Consider the following 15,156-nt stretch of genomic DNA (forward strand, 5'->3'; position numbering starts at 1 on the left):
CGGCACGGACTTCATAACATTGAAGTCTATGACAGTCGCTCCGGGTCGCCCCAAAGAAGCTCCGGACCCTTTTTCTAAGTCGGAGCGACTTGTGTCGCTCCTATTAGAATGGGTCCGCAGCTTCCCTATGGAAGGCGACCTGTGAGGCGACCAGGTTGCCCCAGTGGGAACGGGGAATTACAGGCTTTGCCAGTTATATCTGTGTACCTACATATCAACTGAAAATATGGGATGAGCTTTTAACTGACAGCAGCAGGAGCCAATGGTTCCTGCTGTATTCAGCCAAGCTTGTGATAGGGGGGAGAGAGAAGAGCTGCTGCGGACTTGCACAGTGCTGGATGGAAATCCGACTCACGGGAGTATTGGTGGGGGGGGGGGGGGGGTCTACTATTAAAATACCTTTACAATCACTTTTATACATAATCATCCAGAATAGACCGATTTCTAATTTTCTAGGGCTTTGCAACATAAGGTCTTTTGAAATGTTCCATATATAGATGCACACAAAATGCATGGAGCATGTGCCATTCTCAAACGTTAAAGCAGACTTTCATCTACCTACCTACCTGCATGTATGTCAAAATAGGACAAACGGACGTCTCCATACTGCCTCAGTGTCCACGTAGGATAATATAGGCTACTTAAAGGCAGCTCTAGGTGGCTCCAGCCACACACAGATTGGCCCATTCATGTTATACAGGCCAAAGAGCCCTTGAAAATGAGGCCTAAATTCCTTGATACGTCCTTTTTTAAATCCAAAAAAAATTACTCTTTGCTGTAATTTTTGTTGACAAACAATGGACTAAGTGTCGGTTCACACTGGGGCAACACGACTTCGGGTGACTAATGCCGCCGCCCGTGCACAACGACTTCACATAATGGAAGTCAATGCAAGTCGCTCCGACTTTGCAAAAAAAAGGTGCAGGAGCCTTTTTCTAAGTCGGAGCGACTTGAGTCGCTCCTATTAGAACGGTTCCAATTGCACAGCACTGTCCGCTACTTGTCAGGCAACCAAGTCGTCTGACAAGTCGGAACAGTGTGAACCGGCACTAAAAATGCTGGTAAACCCAAGGATTCAGGTTTTTGAGTACAAATGCATCTTTTTTTAAAGATTTGCTCATTGCCTTTGTTTTTATAGGGCTATCTGTTTTGCTTTGATATATTTTACCTCCATGTTGTATACAGCATAAATGTTTTAAAATGTTTTTCATTTGGTTCTTGGGTCTCACAGGAATCCTTCCTCCGCTTTCTATGAAGCATTTCAAGTGAAGTTCCAGGGTTCAAAGAAACTGGGTGATAGGTATGACTATAAAATGACCACATGCAGACGTTTGCATGGACAGCTTGCAGTGAGCTTGATTCTTGCATTAACCAATTGGGAATGGTGCTCTCTAAATGATAACAGCTTTTGCAGGCCACTGTGTTCATTTGGGTGTGTGGGCAGCTTGTGATGTAAATTTGGATATAGAATCAAGTAATCATTTTTATTCCTTAGGGTTTTCTTGCTCCCTTCAATGCTCAAATCCAGTTCTAGTCTTCCAAATACGTGCACCTACTGTATGTATTTTTTTAGGATGTATCTGCATTTTTTCTTTACAATTCAAAGGATTTTTTTTTTTTTTTTTTTGGTCCCTTTTCCGAAAGATAAAAATTTCACATTTTTAGTTAGGCTCATTATCTGTACATGTAAATCTTGTATATGCCCAAAGCCAGTGGCTTTAAAATGGATTTTCAGAATAAAAATTCCTTTTGATTGGGTTTCCAAAGGGAGTCCTTCCATCCTTCTAGCAAGAAATTAAAATGCCTTTCTTTCACTTTTCAAAGTTCTTGGTTGACTGATTTCAGACCAATAGATACAAAGGTTCCCAAAATAGAACTTTTTTGTTTTATTACAGCGTAGAACTATATTTTGCTAAGGAAGATTATTATATGTGCATTAAAAGTGTTGCCTCGAAGAAGAACTAAGAAGCTGTTTAAGAGCGACCCATGCACCAAGAAATCTAGACGAAAGGGGCTTTCCCTATTATCCACATCCCCACTTTCAGTGACTGCAACTAATTAAGGTGCTGAAGTTTGGAAAGTTCTTGAAATGTGTTTGGGGGGGGGGGGGGGGAGGAATGTTGCATGTCTGAATTTTTGGTCATTCCAATGGGATGGCAACGCAACATTTCAGAGTAGCCAAATCGAAGGCCAGTTATGCAATACCAATCTAAGGCCAGTTATGTTCTTCTGCATATTTTATGGCCATTTAGGATTGCTGAAAAAGGTTTATTAGGCGAGTTCTGAAAGTAATTTCACATACTTTATTGCCCACCCATCAACTTTCTGAACATAGCTGTGTTAAAGGCAATAATACACTAAAAGATTATTCCCTTTTACCTGACCCAGGTATGAGCAGACGTTCAGTTCCTCAACTGATTTGACTGGGAGGCAGCAGAGTCCAATGTGATGCCAGTAAAAACTGAGGATATTCTTTGACCAGGTTACCAATTTTCAGTACCATTTAGATGTATATCCCTTACAGCATGGTTGGATAAAATACGTAATTCGGGGGCTGGCAGCTGATTTTAATTGTTGCTCTGATTTGTATCAAGCACTGGAAGCTGCCATTGTCTGATTCCTGAAAGCAGTGCACACCTGAGCAGCTTCAGACACCATAACCTAAACATAATGTTAGCCTGGTGTGCTGGTAGACCTGAGTAACAGTTGCCTGTTCTGGGGGTTGACTAGGTTTTAATGTTTAGAATTAGGCCAATAGCCATAGTGGCCAGGACATGGCAGTTTGAACAATTGGGTGGCTTGAAAAGTGTCCCAATTACTGTTGTCCCCTTCCCTGTGATAAGATGACATTCTCCTCCCCTCCCCTTTGACATAAATGCACACATTCACCTTAACTGAATGTTTGTTTTATGCTAGGACCTTAGGGTGTGGGCATTCCGTGCTATAGTTTTATTCATATATTTCTTCTACAAGAAGTTAGGATATTATTTGAATAATACTGGCCCCACACCGATTATTGTTGGCATGTTAGGCCTGGTAATCATTTTCACCATCATTTTTCAGAGGTGAGAATGTACCTCCTTTTGGGCGCATCCAAGCAGTGGTTGGTCTCCTCTCCAGAAACATCAGTTCCTAATTCCTAAATCCTTGATGCATGCTGAGGGAGATTTTTAAATCTAATTGTGTACAACTTTTTTCTTTAGTCTTTTAGATCTACAATATTTCTATTTTGCTTTGGAAGACCCTGGAACTGGATTATAGCAGTCAAGGGAGCAGGGGATACCGTAAAGGAAAAATAAGGTTGTGAACACCGCCTGATTTAGCACCTTATTCTATGTCCCAAACAGAAAAAGTGAAAGGTAAGAAGAATTTCCCTTGCTGAAATAGGTCCTCTATGAAGCTCCATGAAACCAAGCCATCTGTTTAGTCGTGTGTTGCACAGTGGAACGCTGTTCCTTTACTCAGAATGCCAGGAGAATGTAGCTGCTCCTCCCCGAGCCTACATGTACCACTGACGTCAGTGAGTGCAACATAAATGATGCAATTCATCGCTGTCCACTTCCAATTCTAGGAATAATGCCTGTGTAGTTACCATACCACTGCACAGTAAGCAGAGAGCTAAGTGTAGAACTCAATCCTTTAGTGAGGATCTATTCCCCTCCACCTCTTCCCTATTCAAGCGTATGTCAACTCATTATGTGCTTCACTTGTGAGTGTGATTAAGAAACTCTTCATGTTTACATGTGCTCTAAAAGATCTGCTCTAAAGATATGATTTTTTTTTCTTGATTTATTTAATTGAAAGCAAAATGGGGTACCTTCATCTAATCACTTTGTATTCCCCCCTCCTTTGAAGCAAGTCTTAATGAATCATCTCAATATATTTATTATCTGAATATCCTGCCTTACTAATCTTGTGGTGCACAACACAGGTGGGCTGTCCTCCTTTGGAATGATGGGCTATTGCGTGGCATAATTTGGCCTGTTTGATTTTTGTTTTATTTTTTTTAAATCTTGCATGTATGAATTTTGTATACTGCAATTATGCTGCCATTTTCTCTTATTGATAAAACTGTTTTGTTGGGGTTTTTTTTTTTTTTTTAAGGAAAAAAAAAAAAAAAAATATATATATATATATTTATAATATGGATGTGTATTAAGTGACACACATGGTTTGTACCCTGCATGAGATTGAAGTTTTTATAATGCATTATAAATTCTAACCGCATAGATGAGTATTTTTTCCTTCGGGAAGGATTTTATTTTAAGCCTTGCCATCAAGGTTGCTATGTGACTTATCCCTGGAGTTTGAAAGACCAGACTATCATCAGGGGTGAACAAGTAGGGCCCTATTTAGCAAGGGTATTAATGTGTTGGGTTTGGGAGTGCCCAGATGTATCCTGATGGAAGTAGCATCAGTTTACCTGAAATACTTAGCAGGAGATCTCCAGTATTGACGTTTCCTTAACAGGGTACTTGCACTGTAAGCATTTTGTAGTAGAGTAATAACTGCAGAGGGAAAAAATGACAAATTGATTCCATGTGATCAAATTCTGTTCCACACAGACTACTTTTTTTGTGTCCCAGAGAAATCCCATAACTATGTGTTAACCGTTAATAGACTCCCCTCCCCACACTGTAAATACCGGATGTGTACATTGTATAAGGAGGATCTCTGGGGGTAATAGGTGATTAAAGGCCTGCTGAAGGTGGTAAGCTCACAGTATGTAAAATTGGGAGTATAAGACTCGGTACGCACTAGAATTCAAATGCAACTTGAGTTGCACAGTCAGAATTGCATGCCAAGGGAAATCACTTTGTTTTAACCACTTGCCGACCACCAACAGTACATATACCACAGCAGGTTGGCTCTGTCTCAACAAACGACGTAACTGTACATCGTTTTGCTGGACCGCTAGTAGGGGCGAGCACACACGTGCTGATTGGCTACAGGGGGAGCCAATCAGCAGGTCCGGGGGCAACGATGTCTGCCAGGCTCCCGCGATGGCTCCCTGTGGATAAAGAATGGCAGTGTGCCCTTGTAAATAGGGCAGACCGCTGTTCTGTCAGTAATGAAAACGGGGATCCTGTGTTCCTTTTGTTTAGGAACATAGGTCTCTGTGTTCATTCAGCAAGCCCCCCCCCCACGGTTAGAAAGCACCCCCTAGGGACACATTTAACCCTTTTTTCGCTCTTGGTGTTAACCCCTTCCCTGCTAGTGTCATTAGTACAATAACAGTGCATATGTTTAGCACTGAATACTGTAGTTGTGACACTGGTCCCCCCCCCCCCCAAAAGTGTCAAAAATGCCAATTTAGGTATCTGGTCTGTCTGCCGCAATGTCGCAGTCCCGCTAAAAATCACTGATCGCCGCCATTACTTTTAAAAAAAAATTAAAATAAAAATGACAAATCTTTCCCCTAGTTTTGTAGACGCGATAACTTTTGCGCAAAGTCAAACCAATCAATATACACTTTTTTTTTAACAAGAATATGTAGCGGAGAATACGTATTGGGCCGAAATGATGAAAAAAAAAATAGATTTTTTTTATTGGGAATATATAGCAGAAAGTAAAAAATATATATTTTTCTTTTCCAGAATTGTCGCTCTTTTTTTTACATTTTTTTTTTTTTTTTGCGCAAAAAATAAAAACCGCAGAGGGGATCAAGTGTCACCAAAAGAAAGCTCTATTTGTGGGCAAAAAAGGACATCAATTTTATTTGGGTACAGTGTCACACGACCACACAATTGTCAGTTAAAGTAACACAGTGGCTAATCGCAAAAAATGGCATGGTCATTAAGTGGGTAAAACCTTCCAGTCCAGAAGTGGTTAAATGGCGTCAATTCACATCAATTCAACAAAGCATGGAGCAATTTTGGGAAAGGGTCCTACACTACTTTGGTGCAATTTTTTTTTTTGGCCCCATTGAATATACAAAGTTGTTTCCAAGTAGCACTACATAATCGTACTGAAACTCAGATCAAAAACATTGCAGCAGCGTAAACCTAAAGTCATTAAACTGTTGTAGCAACCAACTACTATGCGGTTTAACAGAATGAGAATTTTTTTTTTAGTGTGGTAGGATATGTTTTTCCTTCCTAGTTCGTAATGTAAAAAAATGCATGCCCATGACAGTATGGCATAGTTTACTTGTGTGACCATTAGGGATGCACCGAAATTTCGGCCACCGAAATTATCGGCCGAAAATGAGCCTATCCCATTTCGGCCGATAATGGGTTAACATTGCCGAAATTTAATATGGCCGCCGTGAGGAAGGAGGAGGGCGCAGCGCAGGGCAGGTTTTAAAAGTCCCGCCTCTGTCCGGTCGCCCGCCTCTCAATGACGTCCCTACTACGATCTGTGCATTAATGAAGTGACCTACCAGGCGGGAGGGCGGGGCGAGCACATAGTTATATCTATTAGCGCCCGCTCGCCCCCACCCCCCCCCCCCCCGCCCGGAGTGTCAGTCAGTTCATGTAAATCGTGCCGCTGACAGGGAATTGAAGAGAAGTGAAAGGCTCACATAGTGACGGTTATTAGCGGCCGCTCGCCCGCCCTCCCGCCCGGTGTGTCACTTCATTCATGTACAGATCGTAGGAGTAGTGACATCACCGGGAGGCGGGCGGCCGGCCAGAGGCGGGACTTTTGAATAATGGACACCGTGACCAGAGGAAGCTGAGTGAGTAGGAGAGGGACGCTGATGCGGGGGGGGGGGGTGATAGCTGAGGCAGCTTACCATTGGTATTAGTATTTATGCAGCATGAGGGGGTTAATGTATTGTCACTGCTGGTCACTGCTGCATTAGTGACCAGCCAGTGGCAGTTAATTAACCCCTTTGTGCTGCATTAGTGCAACCAGTATCAGTGTTAATTAACACTGGTTGCACTGATACTGGTTGCACTAATGCAGGACAAAGGGGTTAATTAGCTGCCACTGATTGGTCACTAATGCAGCAGTGACCAGCAGTGGCAATACATTAACCCCCTCATGCTGCATAATACGAATACCATTGGTAATTAAATTAACCTATTGCCAACCCGTCACAGTACATATACTGTGACAGGGTGGCAGCGACAGGTGTACGTCGCTGCCTGTTTTTGGTGTATGCCCCTGTTCTACCTATTTTAAAATTATTTGGGGGAAAAAGTAATTTTCGGTTTTCGGCCAAGGGCATCCTGCATTTTCGGCCCAAAATTTTCATTTCGGTGCATCCCTAGTGACCATACATGCCAATTATAACTTCTGTTGGGCACGCTTTTACCTACAAACTGCCCAGTTTTCTGCATTCTCATTTCCCAAGTTCCTTCCTGCTTTTGGAGCAGACTCCCCAGCCTTTCATTACATTTTTCAAGCCCTTGATTTAATTCATTGAATTTTTTGATGTCAGCATCTGTTCTCTCTGCTGGTTCCTGAATTCTGTACCACTTTGCCCATGCCTAGGTAAGTATTGGAACTTTGGTAATGTGAAGATTACGGCTTGAGATACTAGCTCCTTAACATTTTTTATTAATGTAAAAATTAGGGGGTGTGCATTAGAATATAATAACAGAAAATATGCCCTGCCTGTACTGAATCTTTTATTGTAAATTCAAAATTTTGGTATGTACAGTATCTCACAAGTGAGTACACCCCTCACATATATTTTATTATTTTTTTCATGTGACAACACTGAAGAAATTACACTTTGCTACAATGTAAAGTAGTGAGTGTACAGCTTGTAGAACAGTGTAAATTTGCTGTCCCCTCAAAATAACTCAACACACAACCATTAATGTCCAAACCGCTGGCAACAAAAGTGAGTACACTCCTAGGTGAAAATGTCAAAATTGGGCCCAGTTAACAATTTTTCCTCCCCAGTGTCATGTAAATCCTTAGTGTTACAAGGTTTCAGGTGTGAATGGGGAGCAGGTGTGTTAAATTTGGTGTTATCGCTCTCACTCTTACTGGTCACAGGAAGTTCAACATGGCACCTCATGGAAAAGAACTTTCTGAGGATATGGAAAAAAAAAATTATTGCTCTACATTAAAATGGACTAGGCTATAGGAAGATTGCCAAGACCCTGAAACTGAGCTGCAGCATGGTGGCCAAGACCATACAGCGGTTTAACAGGACAGGTTCCACTCAGAACAGCCCTCGCCATGGTCGGCCAAAGAAATTGAGTGCACGTGCTCAGCATCATATCTGGAGGTTGTCTTTGGGAAATAGTCATATTAGTGCTGTCAGCATTGCTGCTGAGGTTGAAGGGGTTGGGGGGGGGGGGGGGGGTTCAGCCTGTCAGTGCTACGACCATATGCCCCACACTGCATCAAATTGGTCTACATGGCTGTCGTCCCAGAAGGAAGCCTCTTCTAAAGATGATGCACTAGGAAGCCTGCAAACAAGTTTGCTGAAGACAAGCAGACTAAGGACATGGATTACTAGAACCATGTTCTGTGGTCTGAGACCAAGATAAACTTATTTGGTTCAGATGGTGTCAAGTGTGTGTGGCGGCAACCAGGTGAGGAGTATAAAGACAAGTGTGTCTTGCCTACATTTAAACACTGTAGTGGGAGTGTCATGGTCTGGGGCTGCATGAGTGCTGCTGGCACTGGGGAGCTACAGTCCATTGAGGGAACCATGAATGCCAACATGTACTGTGACCTATTGAAGCAAAGCATGATCCCCTCCCTTCGGAGGCTGGACCACAGGGCAGTATACCAACATAATGACCCCAAACACCCCTCCAAGATGACCTCTGCCTTGCTAAAGAAACTGAGGGTAAAGGTGATGGACTGGCCAAGCATGTCTCCAGACCTAAACCCTATTGAGCATCTGTGCAGCATCCTAAAATGGAAGGTGGAGGAGCGCAAGGTCTCTAACATCCAGCAGCTCCGTGATGTTGTCATGGAGGAGTGGAAGAGAACTCCAGTGGCAACCTATGAAGCTCTGGTGAACTCCATGCCCAGAAGGGTTAAGGCAGTGCTGGAAAATTAGGGTGGCCACACAAAATATTGACACTTTGGGCCCAATTTGGACATTTTCACTTAGGGTGTACTCACTTTTGTTGCCAGCGGTTTAGACATTAATGGCTGTGTTGAGTTATTTTGAAGGGACAGCAAAGTGACACTGTTATACAAGCTGTATACTCACTACTTTACATTGTAGCAAAGTGTAATTTCTTCAGTGTTGTCACATGAAAATATACAATAAAATATTTACAAAATGAGGGGTGTAATCACTTTTTTGAGATACTGTAAGTGAATAATGTGCATGCCCTGAAACGGCTAAAACACATGCTTTGTGTATCTAAATCCAGAACAAAAACATTTCAGCATACTAGCCCTAGATGGGTGGCTACATTTATTTCCCTTTTTTGAGGCTGGTAATTTTTATTTTATTACCTGGTGATCCTGCTTAAAACCATCTCCAGTCCGAGTGACAACGCTCACCTACCACATTTTATCTGGTGGAGGGAATATCTTTGTCACCCTAGGCTGCTCTTCTGATTTGAACAAAACCCAAATGTCCATTATTACATAGAGGGGGATTTTGTAGTAGTTTTCAGAAGATGGCTGGGAATGGTGATATTTTGGCCGATTCTGTGGGCTGAAGACAGCTCTCCCAAGGCTCAGGTTTTTTTTTTTTTTGCACAATATATTTTTTTGTTTCCTCCAAGATTTCCATTTATAAAAAACCTCTTCACATCCTACTGCTATTGAAGAGACAAGAACTCACTGCTCAAGGTGGTGTAATTGCCTGATGACTCACACTGGTGCATGCCCCGGCTCGCCTCCATGAAAACTTGATAAAGGAAAAGGAATTGGCAGCCCTCCAGGTGGAGTCCAAATCCAGATTTATTGACTGGACATCCAAATAGGACAATAGTGACAAGGTAGACGCGTTTCACACACTGACTGTGCTTAATCATTACCTCTAATGATTAAGCACACAGTGTGTGAAACGCGTCTACCTTGTCACGATTGTAATATTTGGATGTCCAGTCAATAAATTTTGATTTTTGACTCAACCTGGAGTGCTGCCAATTCCTTTTCCTACATCCTACTGCCACCGCTCTGATTTACAATAGAGATGGTGTTCTATGATGTGCAGTGTTTTGCTTATGCCAAACCTGGCATTTCATCTGATCCTAAAAAGCTTAATTTTGGTCTCCCGAGACCATAGGGTCTTTCTTCAGTTGACTTCAGAGTCTACTACATGTCTTCTGGCTAACTGTAGTTAAGGTGTTCTATGGTTTTCACGTACAGTACCTTTTTTCATTTTGTCATTCTTCTAAGGCCTCATTCACACCAGCATACATATCTGCACAGCCTTGCGAAGGGCTGTCTTTGCCTGCGTGGTATGCACATTCGTGTCTTTTGGGATGTTGGCCCCAGTTTGACAGCCGTGTGGGTGGATGTCCTCAAACACACGCTGTCTGAATTTGAGGACTTGCACCTGCATGACTCCAATTAGGACCAGTGGCTGTGTCCATGCAGCCACTGCATCCCAGTAAATGTGAATGGGACCACCTACATGTGGATGCGCAGAACACTTGTGCTTGCAATGTAGGTAAAGATGGCCCTTCGCAGTATTTTCAGTTGCAGAGGTAATTGCAGCATTTTCCTAACACCTCCTTTAAGCTTGTGTTGGGGGAGGATGGTGGTATTGGAGGGTGTTTTTACTGCCCCCAGCCACTCTTTATGCTGAGGCAGCAGAGGGGTGAGTATATCTGCTTTAGGCATTCGGGTGCAGCAAAAATTATCCCGCAAGCATCTGCAATGCTGGGGAGAGGTTTAAGGAATTAAACAGGCAGTAAGTCTCCTCACTACCTGTCAAATGCCCTCTGAAGTGATCTGAACGTGGATCGCTCTTCAGAGAGCAACGCTAGTGTGAAGTAGCCCTAAAACTATTTATTTTAATTGGACAATGGCCAGGCTAAGGATGGGGAAGAGGGGAATTCATGATTGCGGTATTTGTGTATGCTTCAGGTATAACCTAAGATACCAGGTATGTTGGCTGATTGTGTAGTCTGTTTGTTTGTTTTTTTCTTCTTCTTCTAGATACACCTCAATGTGATAGTGTAAATATATATGCAGTATACACACTGACACAGTGGGGAAAATTAATTAATTGATCCCCCTGCAGATTTTGTAAGTTTGCCCACTTAAGAAATTAAGGATCCATAATTTTTAACATGGGTGTATTTTAAGTGATAGATACAGAATATTAACCAACAATCCAGAAAAACACATGATACATTTGTTATAAATTTAGTTGCAGTTCAGTAAGTAAAATGGGTATGTGATCCCCAAGTAAAACATGACTTTAGTACTTGGAGAAACCTTTGTTGGCAAGCACCAGAGGTAAGACGTTTCTTGCAGTTGGTGACTAGGTTTGCAAAAAATCTCAGGTGGGATTTTGGTCCACTCTACTTTACAGATTTTCTCCAAATCTTTTAAGACTTCTTGGCAATTTTAAGTTTCAGCTCCCTTTTTTATAATTGTTCTATAGCATTAAGCCCTGGTCACATGACCCTAATGTGCTTCTTCTTGAGCCACTCCTTTGTTGCAGTATGTTTTCGGTAATTGTAATGCCGGAAGGCCCATCCACAACACATCTTAGTGTTCTGGTTGAGGGAAGAAGGTTCTTATTCAAGATTATACAATACATGGCCCTATCCATTGGCCCCTCAATGCAGCAAAGTCGGCCTGTAACTTTAGCAGAGAAACGGCTCCAAAGCATGTTTCCACCTCCGTGCTTGACTGTAGGGATGGCGTTAATAGGGTTAGCATTTTTCTTCCTCCTCCAGGATGAGTCGCGTTAATGCCAAAGAGCTCAATTTTGTGGTCTCCTCTGATAACGGCACTTTCTCTCACTCTTTCTTTGAAACATTTAGATGTTCATTAGCGAATTTCAGACAGCCCTGTACATGTGCCTTCTTAAAAAGGGGGACCTTGCGGCCGCTGCAGGATTGCAATCCATGGTGGCGTATTGTTACCAGTAGTTTGGTGACTGTGATCCCATCTGCCTTGAGATCATTCACAAGCTCCTCCCCTGTAATTCTGGGCTGATCCCTCACTTTTCTCATGATCATCCTTGCCCTATGAGGCGAAATCTTGCATGGAGCTCCAGAACGAGGGGATTGATGGTTATTTTGCATTTCTTCAATAGGCAAATAATGGCTCCAACAGTTGTCTCCTTCTCACCAAGCTTTTTGCTGATGGTCTTGTAGCCCATTCCAGCCTTGTACAGGTCTAAAATCTTGTCCCTGATGTCCTTTGAGAGCTCTTTAGTCTTGCCCATGATGGGTGGGTTTGAATTGAAGAAAGAGATTCTGTGGACAGGTGTCTTTTATACACATAAGTTGTCGTAAGGAGCACCTTTTTAAATTGACAGGACTAATCTGTGTACCATTTGAGTACATACTGAAGCCAGTCTGTGGGAGCGTGTGTGTGTGTGTGTGTGTATGTGCTACAAAACTGCAGAGTTTGAGTGGGCACACATTTTATTTGTGTGTGCAACCATTTTTGTTTTACTTTTATCCGTTTATGACTTATCTTCATAACTTCTCCCTTCTTGTTCATCAAAATCGATGTCCATGCCTGTGTAAAAAAAAAAAAAAAAAGGCATGTGCAGCGACTTAGAGCCCATTCACACTAGCGCGACTTGTCAGCCTGACAAGTCGCGGTATGTCGCGGTCCATTGACCGCTACAGGACCTGTTCTAATAGGAGCGACACAAGTCGCTCTGACTTAGAAAAAGGGTCCTGTACTACTTTGGGGCGACCTCGGAGCGACTTGCATAGGCTTCCATTATGTGAAGTCTCTGCAAGTCGCGCCAAAGTCGTGGTGCACGCGACTTCACAGGTCGCCCCCCGAAGTCGGATCGCCTCAGTGTGAACCGGCTCTTATGGTTGGTATATATGCTTCATTGTCTGTGGACTAAAACAATGTTGCAAACTGCTGAAATGGTTTAAATACAATTGTGAGCTGTTTTACCTGCCAAAGAGTTTGTAATTCTGTTCAGATAGTCTTGTGATGTAGCTATAATGCCACACTGCACAACCAGGTACACATATGCCGGTTTTCGGTAATTCGATATATCGCGGTATTGCATAGCCACGGTATTGTTATTGTGGCATTTTTAAAATACCGAGTTTCTCTGTCAAGTCTGCCTGACTTGTGAATTGATACATTTCAGTGAGCTGGATGACTCATTCACTCACACAGCTAACCCCTTTCAGCATTAAGTCTCCTAACTATAAACAAAAATGATTACATTTGTATCTTTTCCTTCCCTCTGCCAGGGAGAAAGGAAGTTTAACCTCTTAAAGACTGGATCTTTTTCTGACATTTGTTGCTTGCAAGTTAAAATCAGTTTTTGTTTGCTAGAAAAGTACTCAGAACCCCCAAACATTTTATATATTTATTTAGCAGAGACCCTACAGGATAAAATGGCGATTGTTGTAATATTTTATGTCACACTGTATTTGCGCAGCAGTCTTTCAAACGCAATGATTAGACTTTAATGAATAAAAAAAAAAAAAAAAAAAAAAACGTAACAGTAAAGTTATCCCAATTTTTTTTTTGTTACACAGAGAATCGTGATCTTTATTCCAAGCTAAAAAATCGTGATTCTCATTTTGGCCAGAATCGTGCAGGTCTAATATATATATATATACACACACATGCATAGCAGCCCACATTACATTATTATATAGCCATCAAGCAGTGTCTGGCCTACCTGGTGATGACTGGTCCTGGCGCTCTGATCCGATCCGATGGCCTGGTCTTTAAAGGGGCAAATCCTTGCGATCCAGAAGTGGTTAAACCTGCAGGAGGAGCAGTGTTTTTATCTATTAATGACTTTACTATTGCTTTAGGCCTGGTTCACATGTATGCGGGTTGGTGGTTCACATGTATGCGGGTTGGTGGTTCACATGTATGCGGGTTGGCGGTTCACATTTGCACAGGCATAGCAGCCCATTGATTTGAACGGGCTGCTATGCCCTCATTTTCCGCAGAAAAAAGGTGCATGCAGCATTTTTTTAAAATTCAGTGGCCTTGAAATCCATCCTGCTTTTGCACCATGCGACTAACCGCATACATGTGAACCGCCAACCCGCATACATGTGAACCAGGCCTAAAGCAATAGTAAAGTCATTAATAGATAAAAACACCGGTCCTCCTGCAGGTTTAACCAATTAATGACTTTACTATTGCTTTAGGCCTGGTTCACATGTATGCGGGTTGGGGGCCCACATTTGCACAGGCATAGCAGCCCATTGATGTGAATGGGCTTGAGCTGCTATGCCTGCGTTTTCGGCTGAAAAAAGATGCATGCAGAATTTTAAAAAAATGCAGTGGCCATGAAATCCATCCTTCTTTTGCACCATGCGACTTACCTGCCGTTGCTGCACACGCAAACTGTTTTTAAATGCCGTGCCCACGTATACAAAAAATGCAGAAAGCTTGCCAGAGCAGGAACTGCAGGTTAGTCGCATGGTGCAAAAGCAGAATGGATTTCAAGGCCACTGAATTTAAAAAAAATGCTGCATGCACCTTTTTTCTGCGGAAAATGAGGGCATAGCAGCCCGTTCAAATCAATGGGCTGCTATGCCTGTGCAAATGTGGGCCGCCAACCCGCATACATGTGAACCACCAACCCGCATACATGTGAACCAGGCCTAAAGCAATAGTAAAGTCATTTATAAACAACACCTCCTTCAGGTTTAACCACTTCTTGACCACAAGGATTTGCCCTCTTAATGACCAGGCCATCGGATCGGAGCCGAGCGCCAGGACCAGTTATCACCAGTTAGGCCAGACACTGCTTGATGACCTATTTTAGGCCTGGTTCACAGAGTCTGTACTGACTGACTATATAATAATGTGCATAAGTGAACCAAAGCCCCTAAATTCAGCAATGAAATTGAAGTGAGGTGGAAATTTAATAATTTAAATTTAATAATAGAATACCGTGATAATACCGTATACCGTGGCAAAACCTTAATCAATTAATCGCAGCATGAAAATCTGATACCGTCACAAGCCTACAACCAGGCAGATGAAGTTTTTATTTCCTGGTTCCATGTTCTAGTTTCCTACAATACCTTTTGGAGTGTAGGGCAAGGGGATGGTGCTGTCACAGTCCACTAGTCAGACTGGAAGCAGAAC

General features: G+C 42.5%; 1 protein-coding gene across 4 annotated transcripts in view; it reads left to right on the forward strand.

Moving 5' to 3' along the window:
* Positions 1–15,156, forward strand: part of TSC22D2 (TSC22 domain family member 2) — a 106,467-nt gene that overhangs the window by 21,041 nt on the left and 70,270 nt on the right. The window contains exons 2-3 of one of the 4 annotated variants that reach the window (XR_014225038.1): positions 1,232–1,300; positions 3,204–3,359. The exons of 1 other annotated variant lie outside the window; for it this stretch is intronic. Coding sequence is in view for 1 of the 3 variants with exons in the window: in XM_082251161.1 (XP_082107287.1) it covers positions 1,232–1,300 (69 nt within the window). In the remaining 2 variants the exon portion in view is untranslated. The remainder of the gene's footprint in view (positions 1–1,231; positions 1,301–3,203; positions 3,360–15,156) is intronic. 2 more of the 4 variants (XR_014225039.1, XM_082251161.1) reach the window with 2 other exon arrangements.

This window comes from Pelophylax lessonae (assembly GCF_965119305.1).
Source record: "Pelophylax lessonae genome assembly, chromosome: 3".
NCBI classification, from domain to species: domain Eukaryota; kingdom Metazoa; phylum Chordata; class Amphibia; order Anura; family Ranidae; genus Pelophylax; species Pelophylax lessonae.